The sequence below is a fragment of the Pleuronectes platessa genome, chromosome 22 (assembly GCF_947347685.1).
Source record: "Pleuronectes platessa chromosome 22, fPlePla1.1, whole genome shotgun sequence".
Classification (NCBI taxonomy): domain Eukaryota; kingdom Metazoa; phylum Chordata; class Actinopteri; order Pleuronectiformes; family Pleuronectidae; genus Pleuronectes; species Pleuronectes platessa.
In genome coordinates this window covers 12,843,428-12,865,201 of record NC_070647.1, presented here as the reverse complement: position 1 = coordinate 12,865,201, position 21,774 = coordinate 12,843,428, and the positions used below count along the sequence as shown (strand labels likewise).

The 21,774-nt window shown below is 41.6% G+C and overlaps 1 protein-coding gene across 1 annotated transcript in view; it reads right to left on the bottom strand.

The window, feature by feature from the left end:
• Positions 1-21,774, bottom strand: part of cacna1c (calcium channel, voltage-dependent, L type, alpha 1C subunit) — a 173,946-nt gene that overhangs the window by 109,088 nt on the left and 43,084 nt on the right. Inside the window, 2 exon segments of the mRNA XM_053414596.1 lie at positions 2,076-2,181; positions 8,374-8,806. Of these exon segments, the coding sequence (XP_053270571.1) occupies positions 2,076-2,181; positions 8,374-8,806 (539 nt within the window).

The window sequence follows — 21,774 nt, the reverse complement described above, 5'->3', positions numbered from 1 at the left end:
ATCGAGATCTTTAAATATTTACAGTGAGAGGCGACATTAGATGAGGCTGCTAAAGTACTTTAAGTGGACACTGAATGTTGAAGTGGGATATAATACATTTAATAAGGTGGGTTATATTTATCATAAAACCCACTATCGTAGGTCATCATTAATTCAATATTTTGGCCCACATGGTACACAGGAAATATTTAATGTTACGGCAAAGTGTTTAATGAATAAGCATAGTGAATACAATTAAAAAGAAAAAAGGAACTATGATACTCAATAGCAAATTCCCCTAAAAACAACAATATATATACACTTCAACATTACAGAAAATCTCTCCCTTACACGTGGAGAGATAGTTCAACCATATATTTAAGTGTGTGGTGCATCTGCACTCTGCTTCCTGTCTGTCAGAAAGTTAATTGATTGGCCACAGCTGTGGTGGTGGTATGTAGGTTTGTGGGTGTGTGTCTGTCTTCAAAGTTTTCACAAACAAGGCAGGGCTAGGGTCACTGGGGTCCAAAAGTAACACTTCAAGAATAGTAGAGCAGAAAAAAGGTACAATTACAAGGCCACAATTTTCATGCAAGAGTGTGTGTGTATGTGTGCGTGCATACATGAGCTTGTGTACATGCTTCATGCTGTATACTGTTTCAAGATAGCAAAAACAGTAGCATTAAAATTCTCCTCTTAGTGTTGAGAGACACTGAAAGATGTTGGATCTGGTACCCGTTAAAAGTAATATAATGGCTGTATGTACTGTATGTCTCCAGCAGAATTATGATAGAGAGTGGGTGAAGAACACAGTTTGAGAAGATGCAAACAGCTGTCCTCCATCAGTCATATTCACTCATTTAGCTCTGAATCATATACCAGCTCTGATACGATATCATTTAAAGAGAATTCATACAGTAAAACAAATGCAAAGATTTATCTGCTCACAGATGTACAATAGACCGAGAGCAAATTTCGGAGAAACCAAGATTAAAAAAGACACACCTCATCCAGATTAAGTAACATAAATTCTCACTAGAACTAATTCAATACTCTAGATCAGCAATTAGGGCATGGACATGTTGATATATACAATGCACAATATGACACCCTCAGCATGAGCTCTGAGGAGTCAGTAAATCATTCTTAGAAAGAGAGACAGAGACAGATGGCCTGTGAGGGATTAGTGTCCGTCTCACACTAATACACTGGCATACATCTGCAGGCTGACAGACAAACACACACACACACACACACACACACACACACACACACACACACACACACACACACACACACACACACACACACACACACACACACACACACACACACACACACACACACACACACACACACACACACACACACACACACAAACATATATACAAACACGTGTGCTACAGATATATGTATTCATATTGATTTCTATACAAACAGCACCAAACTGACTTACACAGTCCAGGTTGAGGTAGTTAGAGAAGAATTTTGGCAAAAAGCCGTCGGTCTGCACACAACAGATGTCTTTGTTTAGTCAAATATTTCTGCTTTACTTTTTCACTTTAAATTAAATTAGAGTACATTTAGTCTATTAGACTCGATGACATTCTGGCAACCGCAAAACAAGTCAAGACAGTCCACCAGAAGAACTCGTGATTTCGCAATCACAACAGCTATTTTCTTCTACTTGCCCGCAAGAGAATGATGCCATAACTTTGATTAAATAAACTCACTCAAAATAAGTGAAACCCTCCATCCTTCAATCTTTTTATTCCACCCTTCTTGTTTTTCACCTTGAGACACAGCCTCAAACAACATCTCCTGCTCCTGCCTGTTAAGGACATGGTAGCAAAAATGTTGAAAATGTGCAAATGACTTGCTGATCTGGAACGCTTATTACCAAATAACCACTTACACACCTAATAAGATGTCAGTCAAGATAATATGACAACAAAGGAAACTCAGGTGTCAGACCAACAAATAAAAGAAAGATCAGAGCAGCAAAAGAAATAGGTTTGGAGAATGAGCCAAGAAGTTAATCAAACCACATCAGCATATTCAACTGTAAAGTATTTTAAATATTGTAGATTACTTACCAGGTTGGAGTTGGTGGCGTTCGAGTCATCCTCAGGGAAGGGGATGTAGACGGCTAAGGCCACACAGTTGGCGAAAATGGTCATCAGGATGATGATCTCAAATGGTCTGAGAGGAGAGTGAAGGAATATACACACTAGAACAGAGTAAAGTCTTATCTTAGGTTTGCACCTTAGCTTTGATTTCCTTTTTTTTAAGTAACGTTTGACAACATCATCATCATCACTCACTTTTGGAGATTTTTGAGGTTAGATGATTATTTGATGTTCTCTCTCTGTGCTTGATTCTGCATCAGTTCTTGGACCAACATACAGAGACAAACGACTATTCACACTCACATTTACTACTATGGAGACTTCAATTAACCTAACCCCTAACTACATGTCTTTGGACTATGGGGGGAAGCTGAAGTACCTGGAGAAAGCTCATGCAAACACCTACTTGATGTGTGGCAAAATACAAACTTTACCAAAATGTCCCTTTGTTTTCGCCAACAAAAAGTAGGAGGCAAAGTATTAGTTGTATTAATAGAATAGTATATAGTATTTTGTGTTTATTTTACCACAGCAGTTGCGTTTGCTGTGCATGTCAGGATGACACCAGACACACCACAACATGGAGCAAAGTGAGGACTCTGAGTACCATACCACTATCATTCAACTTCAATCAGCCTGTGTTTTTCATCAGATAAGGCTTAGATAAAATCTTATGTGCTACATTAAATTTACTGAAAAAGACTAAACTGTCATCAGTTTTCAGTTTTTAAACTTTGGTTTTCTTTGACCAAGATAAGACGAAAATGCCCAGAACTTAAGTCAAGGGAAAAAGGATAAATATGATAAAAAACTAACAGGGACGTTTGACAGAGTCCTCAGATTAAATCAAAATTGCTGACATTATAAGAACTGCAGAGCAAAACATAACACAAACTCTCAGTGAAGAGAAAAAAGTAAAATACCTCTTAACAAAGAGGTATTTTTAAACAAGCTAATACATCCTTACATAAGAGAGGTGTATATACACACACATGTAGCAAAGTGCACAAGAAGTATACACAATGAGAGAGATCAAAGCTGTCGAGTTTGCCTTTTCGTTAACTAAAAGACATATTGGATCACTTAGGGTAGGGACCTCTTTGTGCGTGCGGGGGGCTAGAGACAGAGACAGCACATGTCCTAATATGGGTGCAGCGAGGAGCAGGCTTGTCGCGTGGAAGACGGGATGCGGACAGAGAAAGAGTGAGAGCGAGATGGAATGAGAAGAGTGGAGAGAGACACAGAGGGTTTTTATTTGGAACGGTCCTTGAGAGGGGAGTGACCTCATTATTTTTGGCCTCAGAGAGAGAGGGAGAGAGAGGTAGCGATACAGAGTGAGAGAGAGGGAGGGAGAGAATGTGAAGGAGAGATAGAGGAGGTCTGGTTTTCATCAACACAATTAGAAACTGCCACTGCTGTCACCTCCCTCCACCTCCTTATGCTCTCCCTCTGCTATCTTCTTCAATACCTTCCTTCCTTCCTTCCTTCAGTCCTTATTTCATTTCCCACTCCCCCTTGGCTGCATGTCACATAAGTCTAGACTCCAGGCCTTGCAGTAAAACATAAACAGCAACGTACTGATGAGTTGTGCTGTCAGAACCTCAAATCAAGAAGACAGGCCATGAGCAAAAACACTGCATCACACTGTGAACGCAGGCTTTTCAAGATTGAAGCATTCTATCCAACTTTCGTGGCCTTTCTATCCAACTCAGGTGGCACTTTTGGCAGGGGGAGAACCAATGGAGGGTTGGGTTCTTCCCTGACTCTTCATTCCAAACTCTTTCAAAAAATATTGTAATAATACGTCAATAAAGTTTTTGTGTAAAGCTGCTAAATAACAGACATAAACAACCACTGTAGATGGAAAATTTGTCAGAGGTTTTAAAAACTAATGGCTGCCTAAAACAGGACATTTTCAGCTAGCTTGTCGAAATTGATAAAATTATCTTTTTTCTTAAAAAATGTATTTACCCTTGGCGCTTTTATCAGTTCGATCCTGGTAACTTACTGAAAATCAGAGAGAATTCAATATGAACTTCTAAGTAGCCTCCAGGTACCTCATACTCATTTACATTTAAAATCTCTGAAGCGTTTTGTTGTTAAAATCCTCAAGCCAATACAATTCTATTAACCTTGTAAATGGGTTCAAATAGCCAAAGAATTAAGGATCTGTCCTGACAAATCTGCAATAACCAAATTGCAGTTTAAATAAGAAGTGAACTAAAAAATGTTAACAGTCATGTACCAACTATAATCACAGTAGCAATCCTGCTGTGTGGCCTTGAGAGAAACAGACCTACTATCCTTTTAAGAGCGTCAATTACTAGTTTACAAACTGACCTGCAGAGGGAAAAAGAGCGAGAAGGAGGAAATAGATTCCTTCGTTTTCTTACAGTGGGGCTAATACTTTGTTTATGTTTGGATTAAGGATTGACCCTTGGACATCAACGGCCAAAAGATCATTCAGCTCATTCAGCCATGGGACCAAAATGCATCAAGTTAATCACTCACCCTTGTACAGGGGGCTCATTAAAACACACTCTAGACATGCGGGCACCCACAGAAAAACAGCTCTGTGACTCATTCTGGGTTCCTGACCCATAATTTAAGAAACCCTTGAGGTCTGCTTCCATCAACATGTTAATAAATCTCCTCCCTGCAATGCTGCCGAGAGTAAAACAGCACTTGGGAGGAAAATTTGGAGAGGCTGAACAAATAATCAAACCAAATATTAAATCTATTAATAATATCCTTCAGAAATACTTATTATAAGGGTAAGGGTAGAAGTAATAATATCTACTTATTCATAAATCTCTGTCAGTCTATCTGTAAAGAAAAACATATCTCAGGAGCCATTCATCTTATCAGCTTCCCACTTGACATGTGTATTGTTAAGGGTCCAAGAAAGTGTTGAATTTGTTTCAATTTGAACACACGTTGCCAATCACAATAACAGTGCGCTCATGATAACAGCAACGATAACTGATTCTCCAGGTCGGGGGTTCTGTGTACTGAGTCGAGCCTCACTGAGCTCTGAATGAGCAGGTGAACAGCTCTTTGTGTAGCAGCTGTTCTGCAGAGTTCTGCAGACGGCTCTTTACTCGTCGCGGCTCAATCACTGCAGGTGACTTTTACAGTTTCAGAAAGAAAGCCGCAACCAGCCTTAGCACAGGCCAAAACAGAACAGCCAGTTCCAGACAAGCAGGATTAGAACAGGCACTAAAATTGGGACATTAACTCAGCAGGCTACGCAGCTCTCGTGATGCACTATTCAACAGGGTACTGCTGTCAGCCACATGTGGTTTGGCATATACATTCAGCATTTGACAAGCTACCTAAGCAGTGCACATATGCTTACGTCCACATGAATACCAGGAGGATGTTTTCTGAAATGATCTGCATTCAGCAGTGGGCTCATGAAGTTCACAATGAAATAGATTATCTTCTATCTGCACATAGCCAAATAAGAAACCTGGGATATACTGATATCATGTAAAATATATATCAGACTACTATTAATCCAAAAGTGAGCCGTGTCATGCTGACAGTATTCATCTGGTTCCCTGATTGAAATGAAAGTGCATTCGAATAGTGTAACCTCTCATGACCTGATACAATATATAAGCAGTTAGCCAGGAATCACAGCGTGTGCCTGTGTGTGTAAATGCGCTCAATGGGACCTTTTAGAAGTTACAGTACTTAGTGGGATTTAGATGTATATGCCTGCACCTGCTCTGACCTTGCCAGTGTGCAGGTAAAGCTTGAATGCTATAATTACGCAGCATGTGAGAGGGCTGCTGTGCGTGTGCAGCCACAGGTGTGTGTGTCTGTTTGTGTTTTCATCTCCCTTTTTCATCTGCATGTAAGTACGTGTGTTATCTAATTTAAGTGTGTGTTTCATGTGAATGTCTGAGCTCAGACAGGCCCCATCGACCTGTTGAGAGCAGCAGCTGTTGTCTTGGTAACAGAGGAGGAAGATTTCAGATCTGCTATCTCTGGAGACAGAGGTACTCCCAGAATACAGGACACACACACTCACAGCGGACACACACACATTTAAAGCCTGTAGAATACAAACAACACATGTATGCATAACCGCACACTCAGAATGAATGCTGACAGTTTAAAAAGTCATACACAGACCAACCTTCAAATAGATGCTATGTTTAAGCAGACAAAGACTACAGTTATGAAGGACATCCCAAAGTAGAATGGTTGGATTGTGAAGCAGGCAGCGTGACTGACAGTTTGATGGGTGGACGACAAAATCTATTGTTATTTCGCTTCTGTTGTGCTCATTTTTTCTCCTGTTTACCCTTTCCTCCTTTTCTTAAGAGCCCATTTAATTTCCCTCTTCTTTCTTCTGCTCATTTCATTCCCCTACCTCTCTCTCCCTCTATATTCCATTATACCCACCGAAGCTATTTAAATAAATAATTTTGGGAATTGTGGGTAATGTTGTGAGTGCTCATCAGTCATTTTGGTGCGATTTTCCAATGACCCTGAGGGTTTATGCGTGCTAAATTTCTTTCAGTTTTTTTAGCATCAGCACAACTGGACAGTTCGGGTGCAAGGTGAACAGCTCTGTACCCAATGGTGTGGAACCAAACATCTATAAATACTGGGCGGTTCCCATGGGAAATTTAGAGTTGTTTTAAAAAAAGCATGTCAGTGTTAGAACTCGATATTTAACATTATTGTGAAAAGTGTAGTTGAATACTACTGCAGCTTATGTATTTGATAATTACCTAATGCAATCACACACAAGCACGTGCACCTCTTCAAATTCATAGTCTCTGCCTTCTGCTTCTGTCCTCTCGTCCCTCGTGATTACCCTACATCCTCCACCTCCCCCCCTCCCCTCCCATACTCATTATTTGCCCTCCCCCTGCTCTGTCATTTTTTGTTTACCTTCCCCATCCTCCCCTCAATCCGCTCAGTCCCTCCATCCCTCCCTCCTCAGCTTCCCTGCTTCATCATCTCTCCTGTCAACATCCATGTCCTGCCCACATCCCTGCCCTTCTAATTTCCCGACCCCTCCTCTTCCTCTCCTCCCCTCAGGATGATGTGTGAATATGCTCTTGGTGAGCTCATGTGGGCCCTGTCCTATTATAGATCACTTTCACTGTGACACTGGCCATTTCTGTCCCTCTGCCTTTCTCCCTCTATCTCACCGTGAGGGAGAACCAAGTCATTATGTTTGGCAGCTTAAAAGAGGGGAGAAAACTCCAGAGGAGAGGAAGGGTACAGTGGAAGGGCATGTGGGAACAGCAGGAATAAAGGGATTTGGGTGGACAGAGGGAGAGACTCTGAGGTGGAGGATGGTGGGAATGAAGGAGTGTTGGGGAACAGATGGACCTGGGGGAGAGAGGATGAATACAGTTAGGAAGAGCTAGGGGAGAGAGATATGCTATAGGGGACAGATGTAAGGGAGGGATGGAAATTTGAATTTGTTTTATACTCCTTTGAGAAAACAGAAAAATAGAATGTCAGATGAAGGAGAGAGTGGATAAAAAGAAAGGGAGGGTGGAGAGAAAGGATTAAAACAAGTAAGCGGAGAATCATATTACGTGACACTCAGAAGAGAACGGAAATTAATAATAATATCAACAAATTGACATGATTTCTCTCTACCTGTGCCCAGCATCCATTCATATATTCCCATCACATTTGATAGAGCTTTTCTAAGGTTTATGGTTTGACATAATAAGAAGCATGTTCGCATTCATTATAACAGTTTCTAGGTGAGATTTGCACAATGTTCTTACATCAAGTCGGTTATCTTTTTCAGGAGGAAAACTACTCTCTAAATGAAATTAATTGAATCTTCACATTCATCTTTAAAATGAAAAAAATAAAACATTTAACCTCCAATAGAACTAACCTGCAAATTAATCGGGGCTTATGTGGACCGAACAGCATACCGTATGCTTTTAATATTGTAATAACAAATTGCAGCATTAAAGAACATTACAATTTCATATCTCTTATGATGTTTCTGTCTATTTACCCCATTCCCACCTGCACCAAAAATTTAGAAGTTTAAAGGGAACTGACTTTCTCTGCCTGATTTGGATCAATCTTTCTACATGAGGGCCCCCAGAGAAAGACAAGTAGCTCAGAAAACTACCAGCTTGAGACGATTGGTTCTGGAATGTCATCGGTAAGCCTTTGAAAACACTGTAGTGTCTTCAAAATAAGTGCATGTTATTCCTCCTTGCAAACAGTGAAAAACAAACCGGCACACATGTTTAGAAAAGGATACTTCCACTCTACGATGCTGATGCAGGCCCTGCGGATGGGGTTCTTGAGCGTTAGACAGAGTAGGGCCCGTGGCGGCCTTGTGGCTGTCGTCGTTGTCTGTTTCTTGGGCTTGGAGCTATAGTGTTGTCTCTTCCGTTGCGTGGAGCTAGCCGTGGAGATGGGCCCGCCGCCTCCCGACCCGAGCCCCGCCCCTCCAACTGACACGGCGTTGCCTATCGCCTTTGCCTGCCGTGCAGCGTCGATGGCCGCCTGCCAGCTCAGGGCCGCCCCCGGAGTGGCCATGTGCTCCGGAGCCAGGCCCACCACGCCCACCCCGTGATTGACCGTGCCCCCTCCACCACCGTGTTCACCATGGCTGCCACCGCCGCTGTGCTCATTTGTCAGGCCGGGGGGAGGTGGCCGAGGCAGGGGGGGAGGGGGAGAGTAGTCGGAGCCTGGAGGAGAGGGATGAGGAGGAGGAGGAGAAGGAGAAGAAACAAATTAGACAATCACAAATGTTAACTGCTCTTCACTTCCTGTAGAGAGTAAGTGATTCACATGTTGATTTAATACAACACACGTGTTTCTACAGTGTTTCAGTTTGCTATAATCTGGCTGTGGTTAACTTCAGAGGCTTCAACAGAATTGTTGAGTTGTTGACACATCAGTTAGTGACCCCTGCATGTTTTTCAGACACTAAAGTCTCTCCCTGTAGAATCGACTGATGACTAATATACTCCCCATCTGTCAAGCAGAAACAACAGAGCTAACTGTACCCTGTAGGCTCCTCAGCATATTGTGTTGGTTTTGTTGTCTATATTTACTTTTTGTCAACACGCACAAGACACAATTTCCTTTGACCAACATGTTAGAACTTTTAGAGCCACAAACACAAACCAGGGGCAAGAAATCATGCTGTCAAAAGTTCTTCCGTACTTTCGACATCATAGAAGCATCTTATAATTCCTCCTTTTTTCCTGATCTTTATCAATATTCAGTTAAACTGCTGTTCATTTTCCCATGATAGATTTTTCATCACATTTGTACACTAAGGGGAATTTACTTCTAAATTACTGTAAATCTACTTTGCACATTTTCATATCTTGCATTTTACCCAGTGGGACTAACACGCTTTACTTTTTGCATATTTGCATTTGTCCATTTTTCTATTTACTTACTGTATATTATTTTATTGCAAACATTTTATAACATAAAACTAGACATTTTTATAAAACTTTATACTTTTAACTCATTGATTTCCTAACTGAATGTGCACTCTGTATGGTGAAACGCAGTCTGTGTTCCGGTCTGAGAAAACACTGCAGACAGCAAATGCACGCAGTGGATTGACAGAAGAATACGAGAAAGAATTGAAGGACAGAATTACAATAAGCTCTTTGAGATTACATAGGAGTTGTAGAAATGAGACTATGTGAAAGTGAAAAAGAAGTGAGAGCGGATTATCCATACTGTATGCTTAGCCAGATTAAAGACAGCTATAATAACCCCTCAGCCCGTCTCTGCCTCTGACATCTGAACAAGGATTCCACAAATGCTCTCACCCTGCACCAGATAACACATACTCTGAAACAACGTAGCTAAGAAGCAGTACATTTTCTTGACATGTTTGCTTGTAAAGCCCAGTTGTTCAAGGGCAAACTTGTGTTACAGCTTATATAAAGTACACAACAAACTCTGTGAATGTGTACACTCTAATAAATACATCTACTATGTACTTTGAAACCTTCCAAACACCCATTTAGGAGAGTTTGACAAGTTACTTCTCACTGATTCATGACTCAATTAGAATGTGTTTTACTTAACAAGCTGCACTACGTAATTAGCTGAATTAAAATTTTAGGCTTGCATCAATGTGCATTACAATAAGTGGAGCAATAGGTTTTAATCCTCTTTTTAAAATGCTCCATTGAAAGTAACAGTTAGATTGTCAAAGTATTAGTATTATTAACAAAATGTAATGAATTAATTGCGGATGCGTTCATGTGTATGATTTTAATTTAGCAACTTGTGGACATAGAGCAAATCTCATTGTTTTGCTTACTAATTGAAAGTTAACTCTATATCTATAATAATTAAATGGTATCACACAAAATATATTCTTTTTCACAGCTCTCAGGCAAGAAGACTGGAAGATTACCTGTAGCCGGCCTAGCATGGTACCAAGTAGTTAGCAGCTATCTTTAATTGTTTCTATAAGTTAGCAGCTAGCTTGCATTGTTTCTAAAGTTAGCAGCTAGCTTGCATTGTTTCTAAAGTTAGCAGCTAGCTTGCGTTGTTTCTATAAGTTAGCAGCTAGCTTGCGTTGTTTCTATAAGTTAGCAGCTAGCTTGCGTTGTTTCTATAAGTTAGCAGCTAGCTTGCATTGTTTCTATAAGTTAGCCACTAGCTTGCATTGTTTGTAGCAGTTAGTGGCTAGCTTAGCCATGGGAACACATACAGCTACATAAATGAAGAAAAAAGTGAATAAACAAAACAAATTGAATGTCAGCTGACAGGGCGAGTAGACAGAGCATAAGCATGATTACCAGAAGGCGTATTCTTCCTCTGTTAGTTCAGCTTAGCATTAGCTCACAAGACGCTAACTGCTTGCACCTGCCTCCCTTCTTACCATTTAAGAAGACAACTAAGACACGTATCTGCAGTACAAGCACACGTAGTACTGCTGCAGATTAAAATGTAAACGGTTTCACTGCTTGTTTTGGGAAAAAAGTACTAATGCATTGGTCATAATAACAGGAATTCACTTGAAGGTATGTCATGACCTGGCTTTTTGTGGCCACCTGTGCAGCTGCTGCAGGAACCTGCTGCTCACACCAGCAGCACACAGCAAACTGAGTCAGTAGATTTATCTGTTCTGTGGTTCTAGAGGCTTTCTGTGGCATTTAAACACAAAAATGTCAACGCAGATTTTAAAAACACACAAACACGCAACTTTTTAATACAATGTAAATATTTTTTCTCCTGTGCGAGTTAATATCTGCCTCCTGTTCCTGCTGTTGCACATCATCATCATCATCACTCACTATCACTCACAAACACACTCTTACACAACACACACGTAATCACTCTCAGCATATTGTACCGCGGCTTGATCGGTTTATCTATTACTGCCTGGCCCTCTCGCAGGGTGTACCCCACTGAGAGTGTGTGTTTGCAGCTGTGTGTGTGTGTGTGTGTGTGTGTGTGTGTGTGTGTGTGTGTGTGTGTGTATGTGCACACTTCATGAGTGAGAGTGTGAGGATTAGAGGAGAGCAAAAGTTTAATAATACTGAGCTCACTAATCTGTCTGTCTGACCGAGCATCTCTGTGTGTCTGTCCCGTTTCATGCATATGCATGTTTTTGTTGTGCGAGTAAGTGTGTGTTTGTGCGTGTGTGTGTGTGTATCATATGATTGACTGCGGTGACTGACTGTAATTCCATTAGCAGCTCTCTATACTGCTGGGGCAGAGAAAAAGAAAAAAACAGCAGCCCGTGGAAATATGATTTTGATTGAAGGGGAGAGGGAGAAGAGGAAGGGATAGAGGAAAAAGGCGAGAGGATGAGGAAGACTGGACAGAGGGAGGAAGACAAAGGATGAGGGAAAGGGATGATGAGAAGATGGAGAGAGAAACAGGGAGGATGAAAAAGGGACAAAACAAAAACAGGCAAGGAGAAGAGGAGAGGAGGAAACTGGAAGAGAAGGGAGAGAAAATAGAGGAAGAGAGGGAAGATGGAACCAATTTGAGGGTTATGGTGCTTAACCAATAATGACAAGACTTCATCCAATAATGCCTTCGTCCATCATGTGACTTTATGAGTGGAAACACTTATTCACTCTTAGTATTACAGTCAATGCATCATCCAGTATTAATATACAATTAAGGGTTCCAGCTCTGCTCCAATCGGGTTTTTGGCTCAACATTAAATTTCTCGGCTTAATAGAAATTCAGTACATCATTGTTCTTAAAGCACTGGTGTAAATAACTTTACGTCACTAGTCAATAACTGTACAAAGAGTACAATCAAATAGTTCATTTTGCCCAATTCTTCCTCTAATGTGTTATGTCCAGATCGTTGACAGGCCTTTTTCACAGACGACATCTTAACTCGCCATTTCGTAAAAGCTCAGGTGTCACTGATAAAATCAACAACAGCTCTGTTCTATTCAAGCGTCCTAGTAGGCCAGCATGCACAAATGGCTGCATTAATTTCAGCCCGCCATTCGCTTTATTTATATCGGTGTTTCTGTGACTAAATGTCTTCCATGAAAAAGGGGCTCTTACTAAGGGCCCTTCACACAGTTGGTTTAAAGACTTTTGGATAATTAGACCCTTTTTTGGATCAATCTGCAAAGGTGATTGAAAAACTACTCCGCTAAATTTGCTGTTTGGACAAATTACACCTTTTCCTTTCTAATTAGTACATGTGGCCCCATGTCTGCTGACTGTAATGAGCCACAAAACATGTATGTGGGTGAACATGGTCTTTAAAGTACCATACGTGGTACTCAACACAAAATAAATACAATATACATCGTTATATACATGAGATGTACATGTAATAATAAAATAAAACCATGGATTATACATGTTCAAGCTACACCCAGTGAAAAACACACATTAAGATAAAAGCATATACCTGCTGGGCTAATGTTGGTAGAAGGCAAGGCAAAGTTATTGATAGAGCCTACTGCATTTCACACAGCGAGGAGTGCTTCATAGAGTTCAAATGTTTGAAAAGATAATGGACGCTTACAAAGCACAAAGGAAAAACAATAAAATGAAGACAGACTATTGGTAAAAGTAAGCAGGATGATTTTCCGGTTCTACATTTTGACAGCTTCACCATGTTGATATTCAACTGTAGATACAACTAGACTGTAAGAAGCAGCTGGCCTAAGAGGTGTGGAGGGTTCGAACTGGGTCAGAGGATCTGATATCAAGTGACTTGGGACTGAATATGGACAAAGAGTAGAATTTTGAAGGTGCTCCTATGAGAATCTGAGAAGTGGAGTTGTACAGTCTGCTCAGATTTTCCTTGGTTCAGTCACTACTCTAGGATCAGTCAAAGCTGCCTGGTTGCTATTTTTTGACAGACCTGTAAAAGTCCACTGCAGCAGTGAAGCTTGCCAGAAATAGAAACATGAACCAGATTCACTTTGACATCAAGTCTCTGATCAATGGGATATTTAGAGAAGACTGCTTTTATTATAGATTTGATATGATAACTGATCTGAATTTAGCCTAACACAAAGTTTTCTTGATTGACTTTTCCTCCCCAGGGACAGTGAAGGTGAGCAGAGAGTTGAAGTCTCTGTTCATTAGGCCCAAAGCAGCTATGTCTCGATTCAGGGGCTGAATTCTTTCGGAGGACGCGGCCCACAAAGAGCGCCTCCTTCGTGGGCCACGTAGACTAGGAATTCCAAACTGAAATAACCGGCGCCATAACCTTTTTGAAAATTGTTGTGTCTTTGTTTATCAGGGATGGACGGATGTATTTGTCGGTCGCATTTGAAGGAGCCTTTGAAAACGGGTCATCCTCTTGACGCAATCGGTCATGAAGTGCAGCCTCCAAAGGATGCAGCTCCTGAATTGAGACACAGCCTATGACTTTGTTTTTGTCCTCATTTAACTGGACAATATTTATGAACATTCAAAATAGCACAGGATGAAGCACAGGGTGTTTTATGAGACTTCAAACATCCGTTGATACTGTAAAGACAGTCAGCATTCCCCCTCGCTGAACTCGAATTGAACCTAACTGAGCCGAGCTCCAGTGTGAACTGAGCTGCAGACTGTAATGAGCTGTGATACAAACCTTAGTCAGTCGAGCCGTTATCGACTTAATGATAAAGGCTGGAGAGAGATCTTATCACCGCAACTCTGAGCACTCTGCCATGACATGTCATTGCTAGACACACACACCAACGCTATTCTACAAACTGATCACAACACACAAAAAATGCAGTGTTATTGCAGCAAAAACTACATCAGTGGAAGAAGAAGACCCTCAACCAGACCTCCTGAGTCTTAACTCGCACCTCTCCTTTAATTGGCTCAACGAGATGACAAAGATCGGGACCAATCCAATCATCCCACTGTAAATTTGCCTCTCACGTCGTCTCCTCAGAGTCCCCTTCTTCTGTTTTTATTCATTCCTCTCTCACTCCGTCCCTCCAGCTGCTCTTCCTTCCCCTCCGCTCACTCAGTCGGGATTTGTTTGAGTGGACAATGATGAGATTGATAATATTTATCAGTCATTTAACTGATGGTGACACCTGATCAGACACTAATTATTGAGGGACACACACACTAGTCCGCAACATCGAGCCGGACCAGTGGTGTTTTACCTGTATGATCCCACACACACAAACACACACACATACACACTCTATCCCAGCTGAATTGTCAAGCCTTTTGAAAGATGACCAGCTTTTGCTATTCTACCTCCTTTTCATCTCCCTCCCTGCTCATTCCTCATCTTCTTTATCTCCCTTCTTCCTTCTCCTCATCATTGCCAAATACTCCATCCATCTCTCCTCCACCCCTCCTTTCCAGCTCCTCTTTTCTCCACATTAACAGCCCCCCCGCCTCCTACTCCTGTAACAGCACCTCTCTTCCTCTTCTCCCCTCCCAGTTCTCCTCGCTCCCTTCTCCCTAATCCATAAAGCTGTCACTCCCTCCACTGGCTCTCCAGCGGCCGACAGGTTCATTTTCAGCCGCGCACCCTTCCTCCTTTCCTCCATCAATCTGCCCCCCCCCCCCCCTCTCATCTCTTCATTTTTCTCTATCTCACTTGCTTCGCTGCTTCTCACTCTTTCTCACGACACTTCCTTCTCTGTCATTTTCAAATTGCTGACAATTATTCCCTCACTCCTGCCCCCAACCATCTCTGTGACTAAAAAGAGCGGCTAATCCATTGCCAGGCCGCTGCTTCCTCACTGCCTTTTACAGACATGTTCAAACTCGGATTTAGACTCAAACATTAAACATAAAACAGCGTAATGGAGGTCGACTGTCGTTTCGTTTTTTGGCATGAAAAATGTGATTGCCACCGTTTCAGTGATTTTCAGGGCGTGTATGACATCCCATCATGCTAACCCTCATTACCATTGTGAACAAAAATACTAGTTGTAGGCCTAATACTATTTTTACCCAATTTATATTTCATACACTCACCACTCACCACACACACGGTAAATTCAGGTCTCCTGTATCAGTTCTGCATACATTTTGTTAGCTAAAAACCATGTGTGTGTGTGTGTGTGCGTGTGTGTGTGTGCACCTCTCATTTGCCTCTCTCTCCCTCCGTCCATATGTGCCCATTATCTGGCCGACTGAGCACACCACACAGACACACCTGCTCCCCAACATGCACAGACACACAAGCTTACACACACACGCATGGACGTATACACCTGCTCCCCTTGAAAGACAAGACACACACACACCTGCTACCCTTGAAAGACAAGATACACACAGAGTCTCACACACGTGCACACACACCTGCTCCCCTTGATCTATGACCTCCGAAACAGATGATTACGGTATGCGCTCACGCAGAAGTGCATGTGCACACACACAAAAAACACCACACAGCATGAGCGTGACTTCTGTGCAGTTTGCAAGAAAACACTCAAAGTGGCAAATTGAATGATGGGACGAAAGGTGCCGGCTAAGCAAACATGACAACCACTAAAGCGGAAAACGTACTATACCGTGAGATGTATTCAATAATAATGGGGAAAAGGATGGACTATTGTGAGGGGAAATTAACTGCACATTCACAATAAAGTGTTTCTCATTTATCTGCATTCTTGGGAGCAGTGAACCTACCCCTGCCCCCAGCCCCGTCAACAAAAATATATCAGTGCGCATTTACTTCTTTTCATTAAGGGTATATCAACCAAAGGGCTACAGGTCCTCGTGATGCTCGACATTATTATTTTTCCTTTTTTCAAGAACCTTGCTGATTTTGCACTTTTCATTGCACCGAGCCCTGGATTTTCAAAACGCCTATCGTATATGGATTTATTCATTAAACTGTATCTGAAGTGGGAAAGTGAAGTGGAAGGGAAATGAGAAAGTGTGTGCGGGTGTGCGTGCCCGCTCTCCCACACGTGTGCCAAGGGAATACGCATGTATGAATTATGAACTTGTTCCCAGTATTCAACAGCACATTGCTCACTGTCATCTGGACTTTCTAGTTTATTACGCCGTGGCCCGGGCCCTCGATCTGTCAATCATTGGGTCTGAGAAACCGATTGGATGTTGTCCTCATACTCCCATGAGGCCAAAGAGGAAAGAGTGTCATTGAAATATAAGGTTAAAAGATGGGGCTTATGTGTCTATTAATCTATAACTTAATTATAATAATAATATAATACTAGAAAATCAATTATGTTGGTTATAAAAAAAACAATGAATGCAGTTTTTCACTTAAATGCTGGAATTCAGGAAAATGAATCAAGACAGCTTGAAGGGACGATGATATAATTGACTTTTCGCCCTGTTCAAATAACATTAGTTACAACAATGACCTATTGTAATAAATCCTCGTAGGGTTAACTTTGAGTGGGAGATAAGGCTGCAGGGTTCTAAGCTGTTTAATACTTTTGGAAGTTGAATCAAATCAGCCCCTTGGCGGGCTGGTTGAATAATCTGAGCCAAGGTCCTTTTTATTCATGACGGGGTGAAAGTGTGAATTTCCCTCCACATGATTTTTATTGCTAAGTGAACGTACATGAACCAAACTGAAATATTAAACGCATCAAACTATGGATTTGATGCTTTTATTTTATTTTATTTGAAATAATAAAAATGTAATCAGTTCATTTTCTGCCTTTCCAGCTCCATCGCCTCAGAAATAGCCCATTTATGATGCGGACACACGAATGCGAACCGAGGTCTTTTCCATCCACTTCTGATCTGTGAGAGTGACGAGGGGATTAAAACATTTGCTTCCTGTGGCGAAGGAAATCGTTCAAGAGTTCAAACTTTGTGGAATTTTGACTCGCGATATTCGCATCACAATTGCTTTTGCGTGACTGTGTCATAATTTTGCCGGTTATGTTTTAAGGGTAATGTTCAGAGCAAATCTTTAATCCAAAGAACATATTGTCTTAGGTTAAGGGGTCAGTAGTGCAGGACTGTGACATCATAGACCAGAATAAACATATTATCTTGTGTTTTCCATCTTGTACTTCAAGGTAGTTTTACCTTTTTATGTATGTTGCTACTACATCAAACCTGCACTAACCTTGTCTGAATCTGACATTTGAGAAGTGTAGAGTTGTGATTTTAATGCAGGTTTATGTGCTGCAGTATTTCTTAAACATGAGCAGAAACTTTCTGGGGTCATGATCTCCCATCCCATTGCCAGGCAACACCTTATAAAACCGCAGCTTGACCATTTTGACATGTTGGTTGTACAGATGAATAAACAGAGGATCAATCTTTGGCAACGGAGGCCAATTGTAATTGGGTTTTAATAAGAATATCCACATTTCAGATTGGCTGGATAGGACTGCTAATTGCCATGGGGGAAAAGGGGAGTGGTCTCTTTAATAAAGCATCCACAGTACGAGCAGCTAAGTATAACAACGTCTGCCTCTAATCGATTCCTGTTACTCTACATTAGATTGTAACAGGTACACATCAATTTAATGCGCAATAAATGATTGAGATATTTTCTTCTTTAGATAACGCCAATGGAGGAAATGTATCAAATAACTGACAAATGGCACAAATGTCGCTTTGCTTTGATTTTTGACAAATCCAACGCCATCAGCAGCCTCCCTCCCTCCCTGAAACATAAGGAGCCGTGATAGACAGGAAGAGCGAATGCGGGGGTGAGCAGAGGGAGATAGATGGATAAATAAAAGAGGACGAGAAAATGCAGAAGTTGTGAGAAAGAGCGAAGCAAGCGAGCGTGAGGAGGAGGAGGAGGAAAGAAGAGCAAAACAAAGTGATGATGGAGATACAGGTTGCGTGGACGAGGAGGAGAAGGAGGAGAAGCAAGAGGAGGAGGAGTAGGAGGAGGAGGAGGAAGGCTTGCTCACACTGCGCCTCCATGCCGACCTCGCACACACGCACATTCACACACACGGCGCAGGCAGCAGATATTAATAACCACTTATTAATATTCATCTGCAGTGGAGAGATGTGAGGCCAGAGTAACCCAGTTACAAACTGTCTCTCCACCTGTCTCTCTCTGCGCGTCGTTTCTTTACATGTAATGTTGGTGATCTCCATGCGAGCCGTTTAGCTGACACTTTCATCCAGTTTGCTGTCATTTGAAAGCCTTGGAAATGTGTTGCTCTTTGAGGGACAAATTTAGGTGCGTTGACATAAAGTGATGGGTTCATTTAATTTAGCCAGATTCTCTTGCTCCCACTTCTCCGTACTTATTATTCCCTTCACTTCCCTTTTCTCTCTCCCCCGTCTTTTCCCACATGTCCTTCCCGCTGTCCCTCTTCACATCTGCCCTTTACACCACTAAAGGGCACAGTGGTCTCCCTGTAATGTATCGCACATGCCATTCTCACGGCGCTTTCATCCAAAGTGCCTCGCGGCGAAGTGATTGCATGCATTATTGTGCATGTAAGTACCACTGAATGGAAGTCATAACCTTGGCAAGGTCACGGTGATGCAGCCGAGCCTCAAATGACCACCTGTAAGGAATCAACCAGTGTCTGGAATAGCTAATGTGTTACGTGCAGCCTCCTGCAGGCTGCTAATAGAAAGTGATTAGGCTACAATAAGGTGCAGACAGGAAGGGACTGGATTTTCAACTTTTTTTGCCAACTCTTAAACTGTGCTTAGCGCAGACTGTTTAATAAGATGGAGGACACGTCTCCTCTTCCTCCCACTGTCCAGAGATGAAGAGAAAATATTCCGTATACAAACGCTTTGCGGTAGCGATCAGGGGATAGAGCCCAGGTCCTGCCTTGCTACAAATTATCACAAGACAAATGTGACCTTTGAACCCCAACAAATATTTAAAAAACAGGTTCTACAGGTTTGATTGCTGTACTGTTGTACTGGTATTGATTCTACATCCAGGCTTTGAGAAACATCACCAGTCACAACCCAAACTCTGATGGATGTCGGCTTTGGCTGCAAACGCTGCAACTTTGGCAGCGAACCAAACCATCGCTTGCTCGCTCAATCGCCCGCTTCCTCAAGTCATCTTGTAAACACAATGTTTGAAGGTGAATAATGGGGAAAAATGGAGTCTGAAAGTTTTCCAACGATTCCTCTCAATTTATGTGACTCGGGCATTCCTGAAATGAAAAGGCTCCAGTGCACTTTACATCAACTTTCCCAGCGGATGCGTTACCATGGCACAAGCACTCGGCTAAACTAGTGAACGTTGACAGAGATGGTCTTTAATTCATGGTTGAGCTCATTTAATGTCCAATTGAAGCTCTTAAAGAAACTAAGGATTATATGAGTAAACAGAAGACTTGTACTGCAGGTAAAATGTGGGGGGAAAAATGAATGCAATCTACAAGAGTATTTTCGGTCACAGTCCACAGTGCTGTGTCAGCGCCGGAGAATCCTCTAGCTCTATTACTATCATTCTGCTATAGAGGAAAAACAGCTCGCCAGCAATCATCTTGGGTGGAGGTAAGCAGTGATGCAACGGTCCCCTGCAAAGTGTAGTATCAAGGGGGAAATTGTTTTGGTGGAAGATGTTCGAGGGAAGATGACCGGTGTCACTGTCACTGTGTGCAGCTGTGGGTCAGGATGAAGAGCGGGTCATCCACTAACCAGAAGGTCAGTGGTTTGATCCCCCGGGGTCATCAAGTCTCTGGGAAAGATGCTAAAGCCGATAGTGTGTGAAGTGTGATTGAGACAGTGATGCACATAGATGTACTTTGTGAATGTGTGAATGGCAAAACTCTACTGTAAAGTGCGTTTTCCATTAAAATGGCAAAGAACACATCGGAAAAAGAGTCAAACATAAGTGTTGACGATAAGCATGATACAAAGTTTTTGCAAAACTTTCCATTTTCAGCTTGTGTTCCCTGTAATGAAGCACCATTCAGACTATCGTGGGGTTTAAGTTGAGGAATAACTTTAAAAGATGCTATTACCGACATGGAAATTCTGCATGGAGAAAGTGATCGCCCAACACTCGCATTAAGGCTTAAAGGGAGTGATGGGCGATCACTTTCTCCAAGGGCTTAAAGTTTAAGCCCTTGAGCAAGGAATGCAACCCTCATTTGCTCCACTGGGACCATCCAGCCGCTGCGGCAGTCGGAGACAGTGGTTAAACTGGGCGGCTGCCAGGAGGAAGTGTGTGCAGCTGTATTAATACGAAGCTGAGAATTGACACAAAAAAACTGGTACTACTATTAAAACGACTTTTCCAACACAGATTTAACCCTGAGGGGTCAAAAAGTTTCTGTAAGCATCTTTTAAGTTCTGCAAACACAGTCTTAATGTAATGGATAAGTCAAAATGTAGCGTAAACATTGCTACTGCTGATTTGAATTGTTAGAAATGATTTGTTTTGCTGCTGATGTGCTGAAATAGCATCTCTGCATTGCTCTTTAGGCCAAAAATAGACCCTAGACATGCCATTGCCTGTTTATACATAACTCTAATACATGCTTCTGGAGTCATAACACAATCACATTAGCCATTGCTGGGAAGCACATTTAAATGTGTGATAGGTATTATGATGTTGGCCATATTGACGCATATCTTTCATGTATATTTGGCTGCAGTAACTGTAGACAGATGGCAAAGAGGGAGATTTTTTCTCCCTTTGAAATCTCCCTATGTTCCAAAGCAACATTTTTAAATAAAAGGAAATTCAAACATGACTGTACCGGGCTATTTCAATTTCAAATACCTTCTATGGGAAACATTGCTTTTTGTGAGCTAGGCCCAAACAAACTAAAATCTATATTTTGTACTTATCTTAGGGGCAATAAATTAATATTTCACAGCATTCAATTCAGTCTGTTATTTCTTATATTCTATTTAGAGTTGAATCTGATGTTTCACAATCATATAACAAACAAGGTGTGTATAATATTAGCTGCGCTGCCTCTAGCTGTTGGAGACAATCGGCTCCTGAACTTGAACCGGCCCCACTGGGAGAAAAACACGGCCACTTGTTTAACATAACACCATTAATAAATAATGCTCAACACCTTGATAAACCAATAACCTGATAATATAAAGCCGTCTTTTAGAGGAAATGCAAATTTAGACATTAGGCTTCTCGAGACAAAAACAAAAACATAACCCTACAGCGGGATGATTTCATGTTTGTCCTTTTAATGACTTTGTGTGCTCTGCTAACAAAACCACACGATACAAAGCTGCTCTGCACAAACCCTCCCAACTGGCACAGAGACACCAGATAAAACACAAATATCATTTATGATATAAAATATTTAGTCAA